The sequence below is a fragment of the Nicotiana sylvestris genome, chromosome 8 (assembly GCF_000393655.2).
Source record: "Nicotiana sylvestris chromosome 8, ASM39365v2, whole genome shotgun sequence".
In the NCBI taxonomy this organism is placed as follows: Eukaryota; Viridiplantae; Streptophyta; class Magnoliopsida; order Solanales; family Solanaceae; genus Nicotiana; species Nicotiana sylvestris.
Genome location: NC_091064.1, coordinates 98821268 through 98840911, shown reverse-complemented (window position 1 = coordinate 98840911; position 19644 = coordinate 98821268). Strand labels below are relative to the sequence as shown.

At 35.8% G+C, this 19644-nt stretch overlaps 1 protein-coding gene across 1 annotated transcript; it reads left to right on the top strand.

Annotated features, from left to right (window-relative positions):
• Window positions 1–4050: 4050 nt before the first annotated feature.
• On the top strand, window positions 4051–4716 carry LOC104234102 (uncharacterized). Its single transcript, XM_009787599.1, has one exon. The coding sequence runs from the start codon at window positions 4051–4053 to the stop codon at window positions 4714–4716; it is 666 nt and encodes a 221-aa protein (XP_009785901.1).
• Window positions 4717–19644: the final 14928 nt, after the last annotated feature.

Below are 19644 nucleotides of genomic sequence, written 5' to 3'. Positions count from 1 at the left end.
CTGATTATGAGTGATAGTTATGGGATCGGGCTGCACGTCGCAGCAAATTATTGATTCTGCCTTCGTTGGCTTGTTATGGAGCTTGGGCTAAAAGGAGCCCCTTTGGAGTCTACACACCCCCAGTGAGCGCAGATGATATTATTGAGGGATGGATCTTCCCTGGACATAGATCTTGTCCGAAGTACAAAAACTGACAATTTACATAAGTCATAATACATCATACGGGACTAGTCATGCCCGAGAACTGGCGAGCAAAGTACAAATACTCTAAACGACCGATCAGGTTGTTACAAAAACTTATACATATACTGGACATATTTTGGGTAACAGAAACCTAAAACCAGTCTATTGTCTTTTATCCTTTGAAGCAATTATTTCAATCTAGCTTACAAGATTACTGCAAGACTTTAAAGAACAAGATAACACAAAAAATAAACAAAGAAATCAAAGCAAAGCAGCATCTCTATATTGTAAAAAGTGTAATACAACATTTGTCAGACTAGGCATGAATCCAATTACTTTATATGGATCAAAACATAGCAGATCTAGAAGTTTCACACAATCTACGGTGTTACCACTTGTCTTCAAGACAAACACTACAAAATTCTTGGTTCAGAAACTTTAACAAGAATTTTACGCCACAACGAATGTATTTGTGTGAAAACTTCAAGTAAATAAACATGTTGATAAATTAAATCAAAATGCCTTGACTAACAAATTCGATGAGAACATGAACTTAAATCACGGAATACGTAAGGTAATTTAAACACTAATCTTATAATTGGTAGTGCTTAAAACTTCCAATTGAATACAATTTTATGATTGATTTCAAAAGTTTTAATTAGCGTAAAAATAATTAGACGCTAAACAACACAGCTAAAGGATGGCTCTGATACCACATGTTAAAATTTAATACATACGCAGAGTCGTTGCAGCGGAAATTAAACAAGGAATATACCTTCAGTCATAGATGTTCAAGTATCATAGAGTCACCTTGGAAGAATCTTGACAGAAAACCTAGGGAGCCTTCTAGCATGTGCCTATCATAGGATGCCAGAATGATGGAGTCACAGGCGTATTTATAGGTAGGATAGAGACTCTTAGGCAAATATTTTAGCCCTAGAAACTTCTCCATAAATTATAATTACCCTAGGGACTCATAATATATGGTAATTTCTTTTCATCAAAGAAACTACCATATATGCATAACTACAGAATATTATCTGATATATTATTTACTTTAGGATACAAAGTAAATAATTTATTATTTTATATGTGCGTCACACTAGAAATCTCTAGAAGAGACGGTAAATTTCTAATAATAATATCATCCGTAAATAGATGTAGTATAAATGTGACATTTATTTTGGCAATTTCAGCAAGAAGAATATAGTAAGCATTCAGTTCTATTTATAGTTGAGGTGGTCCAAATTTTGGTACTTAAGTTGCTGTACAATTCTATTCAAGTTACCCTTCCCCAGTGGATGAGGTCACTCATGAAATCTATAACCAACCACTTGCTTAGGTGTTCTAATTGTATGGAAATTAATTTTGAGGACCACTTTTTATTGAATTAACATTTGAAAGCCTCAGGTGTTGGCTCAAAATAGGATCACAGACACTCATATGTTCCTAATGTTATGATGATCTTTTTGGTCATTTTAGTTATCACATGTCCCCAAAAGAAATTTATTTTCTCTTAAGCAGGTTTATCTAGTAGCATCCATAAGTACATGTTCATCATATTATATTAAAGATGTATATAGAAAGAAGCATTTTTCTACATATTTAAGTTTTTGACAAAACGATCATGTACATTTATATATCCAAAGATATAACAATCGACTTTCCAGATCGTTTACCTTTGCAAAAACCATTCTCGGGCAAGTTTAGAAATTTAAATTTTATATTCTGTAAAAATTATAACTTCATCAACTCTATGTGGATCTTGATATTATATAGTGGTGAGTGGTGATTGGTGATGAAAAAAGAAAAGATATTGCATGCATGATAGTATTAAGGGATAAGGCGTGGTTTTCTAGAGTTGTATTTACTGGTGGAGGAGTCTGCACAATATTGAAAAACCCACACGCAAAGCTTCACTAACGTATTGTGTAATCATCTACTTCAAATTATCTTGCTCATTGGCTTGTTCACCTGCATTTTGCCCATCAGTACGAGTAGCAGACCTTTCAGGTGAACTTTTTCATGAGCGTTGTGGAGTCGATGTGGGTGTGTGGTGTGGTGGAGTTCCACCTTGTTGTCCTCTCCCACCCACCTGATCAATTTCGTTAGTAGTAGACATGCTTTGTTGCTAAAAATATAATTTAAAAAGTGAACAGATTATTAGATTCCCAGCAACGGAATCAATTTGTTTAACAAAAAAATATTTTTTGTTGTCAAAGTCAATAATAAAGAAAATCGGGTTTTTAATAACGAAATTTACTTCACATTTCCAAAAATGAGAGAATAAAACAAGCAATTGAAATGATAAATGAAGGAAAAAAATCTTATTGATGGTCACTGTTTTCTCCCCAGAATTATGGATCGGAATCTTCAATCAAGTAGAAATAAAAGTAAAAGACTGATTGCATATATTTGAGAATATTCAGATGATCGTACAAAATAAGGTAAGAGCCCTTATATAAGGATACACAACTGTAACGGTTACTTTGCTTAATTCTTACCCGTTACTAATATTTACTACATTAATTACCTATTATTAAATATACTTGTAACTGTTATGGTCATAATAGGTGATCTCACATAATCAGCGATAATGTTGATTCCCTTTTCATATTTATAATTGATTCATGAATCTTCCCCTTTTATGGTGCTCATGCATCTCGTGCCTATTTCTTCTTTCCCAGCTATCAGGTACGGTGCCTTCTTTCATAAAATACCATGGGTGTTTTATCAGCGCCTCATCATCTTTTTTATGACGCGCTATAGATGCCACCCGTTATCATATTGTTGATCCACATGTCATGCCTATTTTTTCACCAGACAACTCAGGAAGTGGAGAAATACTAAACAAATTCATAAACTAAGGATCAGGAGTTTGGTGCTAACCTTGCGGAAACAGCTCAAGGAATAAAATGAGCGGATAGAACTGACACCTGGAGTACCACTGATGATTAAAGGAGTATATATTGACAAATATTCACAACAGCCTTGGAAGCTAAGTGCGGCACCTTGTCAATTTCCAAAAAGTTCAAAATGTCTGATATTCCTAATTATGATGGGACCAATGACCCACGAGACCATGTCACCGCATTTACCACGGGAGTAAAGGGCAATGACCTGACCAAGCAGGAAATTGAATCAGTTTTGGTGAAATTTTTTGGCAAAACCCTCACGAAAGGGGCATTAACATGGTACTCACTCTTACCTGAAAATTCTATCAACTCTTTTGCTGAGCTTGTAAATTCATTTATAATAGCACATTCAGGATCCCCAAAAATAGAAAAAGAGGATGGAAGATAGCTTCGAAATAAAACAGAAAAACACGGAATTGCTCAGGGAATTCGTGGATAGATTCCAACGGGAAAGGATAACGTTACCATGAGTACCTAATAACTGGGCAGCTTTGACATTTGCAAGTAATTTGAATAAAAAAGTTTAGAGGCCACGAGAATATTGATAGAAAGTCTACGAGAGTTTCCTATAACTACTTGAAATGACTTGTACAACATATACAGTACGAAGTTACAAATAAAAGAAGATACGATTACCCAGCCAAAGGTATAAGAAAGGCACGGATCTAAACATTCAGAAATATAAAAGAGGTCTGGTAAGAACAGGCACGAGCCTTATACAGGACCTGTAGGACGAGATTCCCGATCTAAACAAGAATACGCACAGTTTGATCCAAGATCGAAACAAAAGGAGACAAGTTCTTCCTCCCGATTCAAAAAGGAGCGGGATATAGCCAGAAGCAATGATTCAAAATCTCAAGAAAGAATAGGAGAATATAATTTCAACGTTAGTACATTAGAATTGGTAGTTGTTCTAAGAGGAATGGGTGATAAGGTACGATGACCAAAGGAGATGGGGCCAGATCCCAGCAAAAGGAGTCAGGAATTTTGGTGCGAGTTTCACAATGATCATGGCCATAGAACATTAGATTGTAGGCTTCTACAGGAAGATGATGAGTATCTATTGAAACAAGGCTATCTCACCGATCTGTTCAGTGAACAAGGAAAACAATCTTATATGAAAAATAGGAAAGAACCACCAAAGCCCCTGTCACAAAAGAGAACAGTAAATGTTATAACTGGGGTTGAAGAAGTTAATGGGGTAACGTATATGGAAGCAACAAAGACATCCAAGGTTACCGTTACCCACGAAAAACAGGTTCGTCAGGTTTTGGAAGAAGACAACATAATGTTTGATGACGAAGACACGGATGACTTGATCATTCCTCACAATGATACACTGGTAATATCTCTACGTGTCCATGATACTAATGTTAAACGAGTTTTGATTGACCCAGGTAGCTCAGTAAATATCATTCTACTAAGAGTAGTGAATGAGATACAAGAAAATGATCGAATCATAGCAAAGTCACGGTCATTGTCTGGGTTCGATAATACAAGTGTCGTCACAAAAGGAGAAATCATATTAGCTACATTTGCAGAAGGTGTCAAAAAAGACACTAAATTCCATGTGGTAGATGCAGACATGGCCTATAACATAATCTTGGGAAGGTCGTGATTCATGACATAGATGCAGTCCCGTCAATGTTGCATCAGGTCATTAAGTTCCCATCACAGTAGGGAATCCATAAAATCAGGGGAGATCAACAAGCATCACAAGATATTAACTCAGTGCAATTGCTAGTGCAACATCCGAGGATTGAGGTATGAAATAGAAAATAAAGAACTCAATTGAGGATAATTCAGTGCCTACCTCAACCAAAAGTCCAAAAAATCAAGTTGATATAGATTCAAGGCCTGATATGATTCATGAGCCAGAGGAAAATGAGAATATAAAAACAAGCCACGAAGGATCTCAAAGTTATATTATTCGTCCACTAGACTGATAGAAAAGATTACATCGGAACAAACTTGAACTTGGAAATGAAAGATAAGTTAATTAAATTTTTATGTGCTAACGCCAATTGTTTTGCTTGGTCGCATTCAGACATGACAGGTACATCATCGAAGGTAATGACTAAGAAGCTGAATGAGAACCTATTGCACCCACCTGTCAAAAACAAAGGATGCAAGGAGCATTTAAAAATCAAGTAATTGGTTCAATTCGAGAGGTAAAGTACCCTGACTGGTTAGCTAATAATGTCGTAGTTCCAAAAAAGAATGGGAAATGGCGAATTTTTGTAGATCATATCAAATTAAACAAAGCTTGCCCTAAATATTTGTTTCTTTTACCGCATATAGATCAATTAATTGATTCTACTGCAGATCATGAATTTTTAAGTTTTTTAGATGCACATCTGGTTATAATCAAAACAATATGGATCCTCTAGATGAGGAAAAAACTTTGTTTATTACATATAGGGGGGACTTATTGCTACAAGGTTATGCCATTCAGTTTGAAAAATACTGGAGCAGCATAGCAAAGGTTGGTGACAAAAATATTTTAAAGAACACTTGGGAAAACCAAGGAGGTTTACATTAACGATATGTTAGTCAAATCACGACAAGTAGGGGACCATTTCCAATACTTGGCTGAAACCATCGAAATTTTCTGAAAGTATAACATGAAGCTAAACCCAGAAAAGTGTGCCTTTGGTATCGCTTCAAGTAAATTTTTGAGATTTCTTATTTCTAACATGGAAATTGGAGTGAATCCCGCCCATATCAAATTAATTGAGGAAATACCATATGTACTTATAAGCAAAAAAGAGATATAGAGATTAACAGGTAGAGTAGCATCTTTAGAAAAGTTTATATCCAAATTTTCAGAAAAATATTTTTGATTCTTTTCAATATTGAAAAAGCAAAATCAATTTGAATGGACTGATGAATGTCAACAAGCTTTGAAGGATTTGAAGTCATATTTATCGAGACTGCCCCTGTTAGAAAAATCGAGGGACATAGAAAGATTGTTTATTTCCTTAGCTGTGTCAGAAATGGCAGTAAGCGCGATGCTGGTACGTGAAGACAAGGGTAAGCAATCTCCAATCTATTATGTTAGTAAACCTTTATTAGATGTCGATATACAGTATCCTCATTTAGAGAAACTTGCATTAGCATTAATTATAACATTAAGAAAGTTACTAATAATGAGGCACAATATGAAGATGTGATTGTAGGTTTAGAACTCACGAGTGAGATTGTGATTGAACAAATCGAAATCAAAAGTGATTCGCATCTGGTAGTAAACCAAAAAAAGGGAATTACATGGCAAGAGAAACACAAATGCATCAATACCTGGAAAAGGTACGAGAGTTATTAAGGCAGTTCTAGACATGGAAATCTATCCAAATACACAGGGAAGAAAACACAGAAGCTGATGCATTGGCAAATCTGGGGTCCATGGCTGATGTGTCAAATGCTAAGAATGCAATTGTGGTGCACTTGATCCATTTAGCCCTTGATCAAACCAAGAATGAGGTAAATTTCAATAATTTAACTTGGGATTAGAGAAACGAGTTTCTGAATTACTTGCAATATGAAATTTTACTTGAGGATAAAAAGAAATCCCAATTGCTACGATTGAAAGCTGCTCAGTATTGCGTAATTAAAGGGAATTTGCATTGTAAGATGTTTGGAGGACCTTTAGCACGATTCTTTGGACCATTACAAACTGAATATGTGATGAGAGAAGTGCACGAGGGACATTGTGGCAATCATACTGGGGTAATATCGTTGGTGGAAACACTAATAAGAGCAGGGTAATATTGGCAAAAAATGGAAGGAAGCGGAATTTTTTTTAACAAGGTACGATAAGTGCCAGTGATATGAAAATATCATGCCTGGACCAGCGGAATTGCTCCATTCAATCATATCATCGTGGCCATTTATGAAGTGGGGGATGAATATCGTAAGTCCTTTACCTCAAGCCAAAGGAAAGGTACAATTTTTGTTAATTCTAACGAATTATTTTTTAAAGTGGGTAGAAGCAAGTGCCTTTAAAAAGGTACGAGAAAAAAAATTATGGACTTCATTTGGAGAAATATAATATGTCGATTTGGAGTCCCAAGAGAAATCGTGTGCGATAATGGGCCGCAGTTCATAGGTTCAAAAGTTACTGATTTTTCCAAAAGTCGAAAAATTAAATGAATTACTTCAACACCCTATCATCCTGCAGCTAACGGACAAGTTGAGTCAACAAATAAGATCAAATTCAACAATCTAAAGAAGCGATTAGAAGAATCAAAGGTCAAGTGGCCAGAAGTATTACGGGGGGTATTATGGAATTACCGAACAACGACAAAAATAAGCACAAAAGAAACAACACTCTCGCTCCTTTATGGGACTGAGGCCTTAATTCCAGTAGATAGGGAGAACCAATTACAAGGTAAACGCATACAAATGAAGCGTCAAATGAAGAAGTACTTCGTACAAATTTAGATTTGATAGAAGAGAGAAGGGAAGCAGCTTTGATTCGGATGGCAGCATAAAAGCAGAGGATCGAACGATATTACAACAGGAAGGCAAACCTAAGATATTTTACGATTGAGGACTTTGTCCTCAAGAAAGTATTTCGATCAACACAGGTGGCAAATGCAGGAAAGCTGAGTCAAAATTGGGAAGGATGATAGGGTGCTGAAGTAATTCATTTAATTTTCCAACTTTTGTAAAAATCAGTATTAGAATGCATCATCCCATTAGAATGCAGTCCATTTGAAGAAGTATTACTTCAGAAGGAGTTAATTCCCACGGTCAGGTATCATAAAAGTTCATTTTTTACTTTGTTCATTTAAGTTTTACTAATCATTTTAGATGATAGGCAAAAAGCAAGCCCGTACCATATGATAACATTAGACCCTAAAGATACGCGGAATACTTAATTATTCAAAGGGGAAGATTCATAAATATGGGATGAGCATTATCCCTGATTATGCGCGATCACCTATTATTACAATAACTGTTACGAGTAGATTTAGTAACGAGCAATTAATACAGTTAATGTTAGTAAAAGGTAAAAATTAAGCAAGGGAGCCGTTAGAGCTGTGTATCCTTATATAAGGACCCTTACCTTATTTTGTACGATCATCTGAATATTCTTAAATATATGCAATCAGTCTTTTATTTTTATTTCTGCTTGATTGAAGATTCCGATCCATAATTCTGGAGAGAAAACAGCGATCATCAATAAAATTTCTTTCCTTTATTTATCATTTCAATTACTTGTTTTATTTTCATATTTTTGGAAAAGTGAAGTAAAATTGGTTATTAAAAATCTGATTTTCTTTAATATTAACTTTAACCACAAAAAATATTTTTTGGTTAAACAAGACGGGATTAAATCTCGTCTCAAAGTTTTATGCATTGGACCTTCCACGATTTATAATGTGTTTAATATATCCTAAGTTGAGCATATATATAATTATCAATGCTAGATAAAAGACTGAATTCTTGAAAAGCACTTTTGTATGTTAAAAGTAGCTATCTTGAAGTGGGGGCAATAAGGAATTACAATATACTTTTCAGACCAATCTTATGTGCCTCTTATGTTGTTAAATCCAATAGATCTCATGAAAGTTAATTTGGTATTGATCACTTGACGCTTGTTTTTTATACACATCCAATGTTGAAAAAGAATACAATGACACAATGCCTATTTATGGCATAAAATTCAGTCATGTCTCACATAATCACCGACTTAAATCTCTATTCCTCGTTAAATTAATCTTCGTCGATCTTGATGTTTAGGAAACATATATATCACTCTAAATTTTGAGAAAGTGATTGGTTACCCGTCGCCTTCTGTTCTAGCTAAATTATCAATTTTTTCCTTCTTTCAGCACTTTAATTAATAGGAGTGTATTAATTTTTATTTTCAATATGCTTTAGACAAGAAAGTGGTAAGATCGAGGACATTGAAATAATGATTCGGTAAAAGTTACCAGCAACCACAAAGCTTCCCCACACGCATATTTAGGTGCGTATAATAAACTGTTGTGATCCAGTTCATTATTTTTTGGCTAAAAAAAATAAGTTTGTAAATAACTGTAAAATCATTTGAACGGCATGTGAAAATGGTCTTTTATGGCTACTTCAAAAGTTTTTCTTTCTATAAGCCTACAATACGGGAACATCTGTAAAAAGATGTAGTATAAATATGACATTTATTTTGGCAATTTCAAATAGAAGAATGTCGTAAGCATACAGTGCTATTTATAGTTGAGGTGGTCCAAGATTTGGTACTTAAGTTGCTGCACAATTCTATTTCAGTTGCCCTTCCCCAGTCGATGAGGTCACTCATGAAATCAAGAACCAGCCACTTGCTAAGGTGTTATAATTGTATGAACATTAATTTTGAGTTTTGAAGAACACTTTTTATATAATTGACATTTGACAGCCTCAGGTGTTGGCTCAAAATAGGATCGTAGACAATCACTTGTTCCTAATGTCATGATGATCTTTTACGTCATTTTAATTATCACATGTTACTAGTGGTGGCAATATGCATAAAAATAACAGTTATTTATCCATATTATCCACTAAAAATGGGATAAAAATTGCACGGATAAGTCGTCTCTGTCTATATCCATATAGGTAAAACACTTTCAGCACGTGTATTTGTGCCCAGTGAGCCTCAAAATAACCAAAACGTACTTCTTTCCCGTAATGTCTCCTTCAAATTTAACGATCACCGCAATGTGACTTCAGAAAGTCTTGATTATGAAAAGGTCCCTTAAACCACTACCAATTATTCTCTGTAGACAACTAATTGTATTTTCAAGCAAGAAAGTATTTACCCAAAACCCAACTACTTATGAATGGTATTTTTCATATAGAAAATCAACATCAAAATGAAACTTTTGTAACACCACAATTTCACGTTCTCCCAAAACAAATCGCCAAAACTATTGCCAACATTGGCCACCAAATGAAAATGAAAGCACAACCCCTGTTACGTTCACGTGAAGATATATGTACCCAATTCCCATGAAATAAGTTGTAATAAATCCTCTTAAAGCTATTCCTTCCTATAAAAACCACCAGGAAGTTTAGAACATAGTTAATCATAAGACATATCTCAGTCCTCAGTATTCCAACATCACAATTCTTTTCAATTCATTTTATTATCAATCAACTTATATTACCGACCATTTATCTTTTGTTGTCAGCCAATCAATATGGAGTTAAAGAATCAGTTATTGAAACAAAGAAAAGGGTTAAAGCGCAAGAAGCAGCAAGCTGAAAGCAGCTCATCATTGTTGATGGTGACTGCTTATTCTTCAATCTCCTACATTCTGAGAAAGGCCAAAGCAATTTACGAGTGGTTTTGCAATGGCAACCAAGAGTTGTGGCCACAGAATGAGGTGACGGTGGTGGATCCTTACTTCTCAGTCCCTGTCCTTCCTGCTTGATATTAAGCTTAGCTAAGTAGGTTGTCCCAGGTTACATGTTTGTTTCTAGTGTTATTTCGCCAAGTTACTAGTTTCACTTATTATGAACAGTTATTTATAGTTACTGTATCACGATAGCGTAAGATTTTTCTAAACTATCCTAGAAGTTAAAACTCTAAATTTGTATATTAGGAGTATTGGTTTGTTCTGTACCTAAACTGCAGAGTACCTTGTACAAATTCTTCTCGACTACTTTTAGTATTTCATGTGAACAGTGGACTAACTCCTGCTAATAATGTGGAAACTGTATGGGTCCAAATTTGGCAACCACGACAGCAACCGAGCAAGAAGAGGAACGAGTTATCTTGCCATTATGCCTGATGGTCGTCGTGATAAAGGACGACGACCAAGAACGGTCAGTCGAAATGAGATGTTAACGATAGATTAAGCTTAGGGGGAGACACTAAGAATATGTTTTTCGAATATTCTTTATGTTGTACTTTTTAGGGTTTCTTGGGAGACTATCCCTTATAAATAAGAAGAGTCAGTAAAGAAAAGGGGATCCGAAAAAGGTAAAAGAACACTTTGTAAAGGATTTATCTTAGAGAATATACTAAAAAAGGTCTTATTCATTGATTGCATTGCTGAAGTATACACCGTTATTCTGCATTGACAAGGTTAAGAGATTCCTTAATCATCTCATATCTCGCTTCTTTCCACACTGGTTAACCAAGAAAGAAGCTTTCCGGAAGATCTCAATAATTGGGTAGCAACTTCCTATGATTATGCCGATTGCATTTACTTAAATTGATTGCGCATTATGTTGTTGCATTTATGAGCATTTAATTGACTCAAACATATTAACCAACGTCTTTCATTTTACCTAATTTATCTGTCATTTGGTCTAGATTTATTATCCTTAACTAAGATTCACTCCTCTTCTCTTCATTAATTGATTTAATCAAAAGGTTTAATACTTTTTGGTCAAACAATTTGGCGTCGTCTGAGGGGAGATCTTTAATTAAAATTTTAGTTTCATCTAGATCATAAAAAGGGATAGTCATCTTTTTCTAGCTTTACATAAACTAACAGTGGCAGGAAAAGGAGAAGCAAGCTTAAAAGCGATAGCGGTAACCAACATCCTGGACACCGTCAACGAAGATGGATCTTCTCTATAGGGATGGAATAGCCTTCCTCGGTATTGGATGACTATTGTCAGTAATGTGTATATATTCCAGGATGGATCTTCCCTGGGCCTCTTGAGCCATATACTGTACCGAGTGGTTGTGAGGTTGTTATTGTTATTATCTGGAGATGGATCTTCTCCATAGGCTGGAATGGCCTTTCTCAGTACTGAGTGACTGCTGTCAGAGATGTATATATTCCGGGATGGATCTTCCTGGGCCATATGTGCCATATACAGTACTGAGTGGACGAGCATGTGAGATTGTGGGCATATGAGGCACTCAGCATGGTGCATTTCATGCAGCATGTGCATTGGCATGTAGACGTAGCAGAGATTACACTTCCTTACCTTGTATATACCTGCTCTGTTTCACTGTTCGAGCTGTTTATTTAACTGAAAGCATGCCTACGTTTACTGTACATTATTTCTGTTACCTTTGATGAGGTTGAGTTTGTCACTACCTGTCAGTCTACAGGTTGGACTTGTTACTTACTGAGTTGGTGTACTCACATTACCCCCGCACCTTGTGTATAGATCTAGGTGCTTTTGGCCCCAGTGGCATTCGGTGATTGAGGTTACAGGCTGTGGAGTTTGTAGAGGTATCTGCATGGTGTTCGTTGGCCTTGGCTCTCCTTCTCATTTTCAGTTGTATTGCAGTTGCCCATTTAGACACTTTAATAGACTATGTATTCACCTTAGACGCTCATGTACTCCGTGACACCCTAGTTTTGGGATGGTTGTATCATAATATGAATCTTTATTTTATGTCATAAATAATTTATTTAAAATGATAAGAGTTTTTTCGGAAATGATCCAGTTTTAGTATTGTGGTTTTGGGTTGCGTTGAGTTAAGGCTAGCCTAGATTCACGATAGGCGCCATCACGACGGGATGAGTTTTGGGCTGTGACAGTTTTAGAAATTTTATTTTGAAGTTGAGACTACCTACAAGGGTGTCCTTTAGTTTTCGGTGGCAGATTAATATGCTTGCATGTATTGTTTATTTTATTTATGTTGAATGCGTTTGACCATTAAAATAAGAGCAAAGGTTTAAAAGGGATAAAGCCTACTGTTTGTGCGATTGAATAGAAAAAAATACGATTAATTCTATTTGCTTTGCCACTATATAAAGTAGTTAGTTTAATTATAAGAATTAACCTTGGGTAATATGGCTTAAGCCTATATCAAGTATGTCCATTCAAAAGTTAATCAACATCTTGTTTAAGCTGATTAATTACGGTTAATTATTTTGAGATATCATTTAAGTTTTCTTTTATGTGATGTATTTAGGAGTAACCATAGAATCTTGAGTACTTAATATAAAAGAAATTTAGTTATTTAATCACGTAAAGTTTAGTAATTAAAAGTTATAATGGCTTCTATTTAGTCAAGTTATCTTATTAAAATAGTAACTCGGCCCTACTGGGAGGTAACCATTTTGGTGAGATTAATTGGAATGAGATAGTAAACTTTTAAGTTAAAATTATCATATGCCCACAGGTACGGATAAATTTTTTATGTATTTTGGTTTACTACTCTGATAATGTTAGTAAATTCTATGCATGGGTTGCACTCTCTGCCCATAGGAAAGTCTAGAATTTACTAAGAATCGGTGTTTTACTCGATTTACCTTTTAATGGATTGTACTTTATAGCTTATGTATGTGTATCCTTGTTTTGCAGTCTTTACAGCTTTTCCTACTGCTATTTTTAATGAGAATGCTCGAATTCCAATGCTTTCTGGTAACAATTATGCAAAATGGAAGAATAAAGTCCTTCTCACTTTAGGGTGCTCGTATCTGCACTTGTCACTCAGTGTGGAAGAACCACCCATTCGCACGAAATCAAGTACGCTAGAGGATAAGGCTAATTATGAGCGTGGTAGTGATCTAATCGCTTAAGTTTAATGCTCATCAAAGCCCACATAAGCCAAAGCATTAGGGGTTCTATCCCTAATAGCGATAAGGTCTAAGCTTACATGAAGGCAATTGATGAACAATTTGTAAGCTCTGACAAGGCATTGGCCAGCACCCTTATGAAGAAGATCTCAAGTATGACTTTCGACAAAAGTCGTACAGTGCGTGAGCATATTATGGAGATGAGAGACATTGCTGCTAAACTCAAGTCCCTTGAGGTTGATATGTCTGAACCATTTCTTGTGCATTTCATTCTCAACTCACTTTCTGCGGAATATGGTCCGTTCAAGATTTCTTACAACACACATAATGATAAATGATCAATCAATAAACTCTTGACCATGTGTGTTCAACATAAAGAGGGGTTGAAGCATGAGACACCTGAAAGTGTTAATATGGTGACTTATCATAAGAGAAATGCAAGGAAGGGCAAAAGTGTTCCCATGAAGAAGAAGAAAAGCACCTTTGACAAAGATACTTGCCGTTTTTGTAAGAAAAAGGGACACTGGAAGAAGGATTGCCTGAAATATAAGAAATAACTTGAGAAGAAAGGTAATTTTAACTTTGTATGTTATGAATCTAAATTTACTGAAATTTCTTATAATACATGGTGGATTGATTCTAGTGCTACAATTCACATTGCCAAAATCATGCGGGGCGTTCTAACTCAGAGGAAGCCAATAGGAAGTGAACAATACATCTATTCTGGAAATAGGATGCGTTCATGTGTGGAAGGCGTGGGGACTTATAGGCTCATTTTGAAAGATGGTTTTCACTTAGATTTAGAAAATACCTTTTATGTTCTAGACTATTCTAGAAATTTAATTTCTCTTTCAAGACTATCTTTTAGTGGATATGATTTGAATTTTCAATATCCTTCTATGAAACTTTTGAAAGATAATAAAGTTATTGGTTTTGGAAATTTGAATGGAAATTTATATAAACTTGAGCTAGACCCCACATTTGAATTTAATGTTTTAACCTTGCATGACAAAGAAATTGGCAAGAAGCGATGTATTATCAATGAGAACTCATCAAGTCTTTGGCACAAGAGATTGGGCACATCTCTATCAAAAGAATCAAAAGGCTAGTTAATTATAGAGTCCTAAAATCTCTTGATTTTTCTAACTTTAGCACTTTTGTGGACTACATAAAGGGTAAGCAGACCAATAAATCAACTAAATGTGCCAAAAGGAGTTCTCAATTGCTTGAGATCATACATACAGACATCTGTAGACCTTTTCCTACCCCTTGCTTGAATGGTGAGAGATATTTTATCTCACTTATTGATGACTATTCAAGATATATGTATCTCTATTTTCTCTTTAACAAATCAAAAGCACTTGATGCTTTTAAAGTTTACAAAACAGACGTAGAGAAAATTGGTGCTCAACAAAATTGTAAAATCTGATAGGGGTGGAGAATATTATGATAGGTACACAGATAAGGGACAAATTAAGGGTCCATTACTGAGTTCCTTGAAAGAGAAGGTATAATTGCCCAATATACCATGTCAGGAACATCACGACAAAATGGTGTGGCAGAAAGATGGAACCGGACATTAATGGACATGGTAAGAAGCATGATTAGCAGATCAAGTTTACCTTTATCCTTATGGAGTGAAGCCTTAAAAACCGCCGTGTATATATTTTAAATAAGGTTCCATCCAAGGCTATCCCCAAGACAACTTTTGAGTTATGAAAAGGATGGAAACCTAATTTAAATCATTTATATGTTTTGGAATGTCCAACTAAAGTGAGGGTTAATAACCCATAACTAAAGAAGTTGGATGAAAGAACAATAAGTGGGTATTTTATAGGCTATGTAGTTAACTCTAAGGGATTCAGGTTTTATTGTCTTTCTCATTCTCCTAAACCTTTAAAGCTAGAAACGCTAAATTTCTTGAGGAACATGAAGAAAGTGAGAATGGTTTGACTCAAAGGGTGGAATTGGAAGAAACAAGGGAACCACCTATGGTACCTTTATATATTGGGAACTTGAATGTTGCTTAGAAAAATTCTCATGAATTATCTGAACAAAAAAAAGGTTCAAGATCCACCACCACTTGAGGAGCCACATGAAGATCAACCCGCTTTATCTGAACCCAATAAAGAAGTGTCTGAAATAGTGGGAGTAAGAAAATCCTCAAAAGTTCAAAAACCAATAATTTCTAGTGACTATGTTGTATATCTCCAAGAGTCTGATTATGATGTTGGACTAAAAGAAGATCCATACTCGTTTCACAAGCCATGAGTGGAGAAGACTCTACACTTTGGTATGATTCCATGAAAGAAGAGCTAGAATCTATGGCTAAAAATAAAGTCTGGGATCTCGTTGAATTACCAAAGGGAGCCTCTACTATAGGTTCCAAATGGGTCTTTATAACTAAAAGAGACTCATCTGGTAATATTGAACGATACAAATAATAAATATATATTTATTATTTTACCCATAATGATGATAGTATTTTCAAAAGTCTTGGGAAATGATTTGGGGGAATAAGTAGTTAATGATAAGGATAAAACAGGAAAAAAATTATTTTTCTTGATTTAATATAGTGGACAAATAAAAGTGAAGATATATTTTTAGAAGTGGACAAGTAAAAGTTAACGGAAGGAGTATATTGGATTTGATACATCCCCTTGATGTTGGATATAATGCTAAAAATATAAACTTTTAGATAGTCTAATATGCTAAAGATATGGACTTACGTTTTTTTATTACTACTCCCACTCTGTGTTTGCTAAGCTCTGTAACGACGTGGTACGCTCAGTTCCGAGTAGTAATAATCTCAATTAGCTTTATTTCCTGACCTGGCTTGCTCTAGGCAGATTCACTTTATAGGAAGTTGAAGATTATCCACCTTCCTTATAACTTTCTATCTTATCTAGGATTGTTGGATTTTTCTTACATATATCCCTAATGGAAGAATAAGTGATATGTTCCTCTCTGATTCATGGTCTTACCTCTTCGTCTCCGTTTCGGTAGCAGCTCAAGTTTGTTTGTGTTGCACGTCCTACTGGACTGTTATTTCAATAAAGTTTCTGTTTATCTATAAGAAAAAGACATCCTAATATGATCGGTCTAACTTCTTGCAAAAACCTGATTAGATTGTTGGATTGTTATATGTAATAAAAGCAATCCCAGTATCAAAATCACATGTAATTTAGACAACTAGCACATACAAAGTTATATAGGTTATAACCTCTTGAAGCCTAGGTACAACTCGTTGATCAAGTAGCCCTCTAGTTCGACAGATATTCAGCGGAATCACAACCAAGTTTGCATTTTACCAGCAAAAACACAATCCCAGCAATTCCATGATTTTCTAATGTGTTACCCAAATAATACCCGAAAATAACGAAATTCGAGTGGGCAAATGTTTTTAGCAAAATGTGCAAAAACAAAATGTAACGACCCGATAGGTTGTTTTGAGTACTAACCTTAATTTATGTATTCTAAAACCTCTAACAGCTTCATCTGATATTTCTTGATTTACGTACGTGGTCCGTGTCGCTTTTTCAGAAAGCCTTTAGGTAAAATTTTGAAGAAAAAGTGATTTTTGACTTAAAATAAGGTTTGTATTGACCATGGTCAATATTTTTGGTAAACGACATCGGATAGGTATTTTGACAATTTTGATAGGTTCGTATGATGTTTTTGGACTTGGACGCAGGTTCGGTTGGGGTCCCGAGTGACTAGAGCGCATTTCAGCACATTACGTGAAAGATTGTGAAAATTGAGTTTTCAAGTTGAAATCTTGAGTTTTGATGATCAATTCCTGTTATTTGATGTTATTTTGATGATTTGAGTTAGCGAACGAGTTTGTATAATGTTATTACACTTGTGTGCATGTTTCGTTTGGAGCCCTGGGGGCTCGTGTGAGTTTCGGGTGCATTGCAGAATAGTTTTGGGATTTTTGATGCATTATGCTGGTGTTTCAAGTCTGCAGCTCTTGCATTTGCGATGACCTGTTCGCAATTGTGAATCCCACTTTTGCAAAGTCGGACTCGCAAATGCGATATCTAGGGAGGGCTGTTGACTTCACAAATGCGAAGATATGGTTGCATTTGCGGACTGTGGGTGATCATATTTGCGACCTTGGAGTCGCTTTTGCGACTTGGAGCTGGGGGGCTAGAAGCTTCGCAAATTTGAAGCTCAACTCGCATATGCGATGGAGGTGCTAATCATATTTGCAAGATTTTTGTCGTATTTGCGATGTCTGACAATTTGATGCACTGATCACAAATGTGTCCATCTCAATTGCAACGTCTGCAGCTAGGTAAAAGAGGGGGAAATCGGGACTTTGCTCATTTTACACTATTTCGCAACTCTAAACACTCTAGATGTGATTTTTGAAGAGTTTTTTCTTCTCAAATTCATTGGTAAGCATATTTAACTAGTTTTCAATCAATTTTAACTATTTTCATGAAATTCTAATATCAAATCCATGAATTTAAGGTAGGAATTAGGGGTTTTGAGTAGAATTAAGGATTTTATAAAATTGAGATTTTGACCTCAAATTGAGGTCGGGTTGTTTGATAGCCCCATTCCCCTATTTACTGCCTCCTCTATGTTAAATTTTGTTTATGTGACTTTCTGGGGTCGTTGGTTTAGCTTCAGGTGAGTTTCGGAGTGAATTGGGACATTTAGTCCCAAGATTGGAAGTTTAAGTTGAAAGAGTTGATCGGAGTTTGAATTTTATGTAGATGACTCCAGAATGGAGTTTTAATGATTCTGATAGCTTTGTATGGTGATTTTGGACTTAGGAGTGTGTCTGAATATTGATTTGGAGGTCCGTAAGTCATTTTGGCTTAAATTGGCGAAAGTTGGAAAGTTGAGAAGTTTGCCCAAGAGTTTCTTTTACGAATATTGGATCTGGAGTTCGGTTCTGGGAGTTGAAATAAGTCCATTGTGTCATTTATGACTTGTGTGCAAAATTTGAGATCAATCAGAGTTGGTTCAATGTGCTTCGGCATTGGTTTTAGAAGTTGCATATTCATTGACTTAATAGGCTCGAAATGGGGTGCAGTTCGTAGATTTGATGTTGTTTGATGTGATTTTAGGCCTCGAGTAGGTTCGTTATGTTTTTTGGAACTTGATGGTATGTTTGGACGGGGTCCCGGGGGCACCGGGCATGATTCAGATTGATTCTGGTCCATTTTGGGACTTAGGAAAAAGTGTCGTTACAGCTAATGTTCTGGTGTCATCACACATGCGATGGGCTTGGTCGCAGGTGCAGCTGGGTGATCGTAGAAATGAAGGAAGTTGGCCATAGGGAAGATCGCTGGTGCGGACAGTTAGGTGTAGGTGCGCACCCGTAGAAGCGACTACCCATCTGCAGAAGCGGACTTTGGGTGAGCAGTGAGAGACCGTATTTGCGGTCATCTTCTGCAGAAGTGGAAGCGCAAAAGCAAACCTTGACCGCAGAAGTGCAGATGCACGTTTTGTGCTACAGAAGCAGTGCAGAAGCAGAAAGTCCCTGGGTTAGTTAAGGCCGCACCAGTGATGGAGTTTTCACAGGTGCAGAGCCGCAGAGCAGCTGCTGTTGCGGAATAGCTGGGCAGAAAAGGGGCTAGATCGAGGGTTAGAGTTATTTTTCATCTTTTGAGTTAGAGAGCCCGGTTTGGGCGATTTTGGAAGGGATTTTCAAGGATTTGATCGGGGTAAGTTTTTAATCGGATTTGAATCGGTAGGTTCTTTCAGTGCGCTTTGGTCCTTCTTACAGAGACTATCCTTTGTATAAGTTATTATTCATGAATCCATTTTTTTATCATTTAATTAGTGTTTTGAGTTGGAATATTGGGAAATTTTGTGAAAACTTCCTAAACTTATAAATTGAGGATTTGAAGGTTGGAATTGGATAATTTTAGTATGGTTGGACTCGTTATTGAATGGGTGTACGAATTTTATAAGTTTGGTCGGGTTCCAAAATGCGGGCCCGAGGCTGACTTTTTTCTTTAAAGATTGCAATTTTATTATTCTAATAGTATCATATGATATGTATTTATGGTATTAAGTTATTTTGGCTAGATTCGGGCCGTCCGGAGTTTAATTTT

What these genes read in the sequence shown, in the direction of transcription:
- LOC104234102 (XM_009787599.1), top strand. Translation starts at nt 4,051, where the DNA reads ATGGGGCCAGATCCCAGCAAAAGGAGTCAGGAATTTTGGTGCGAGTTT.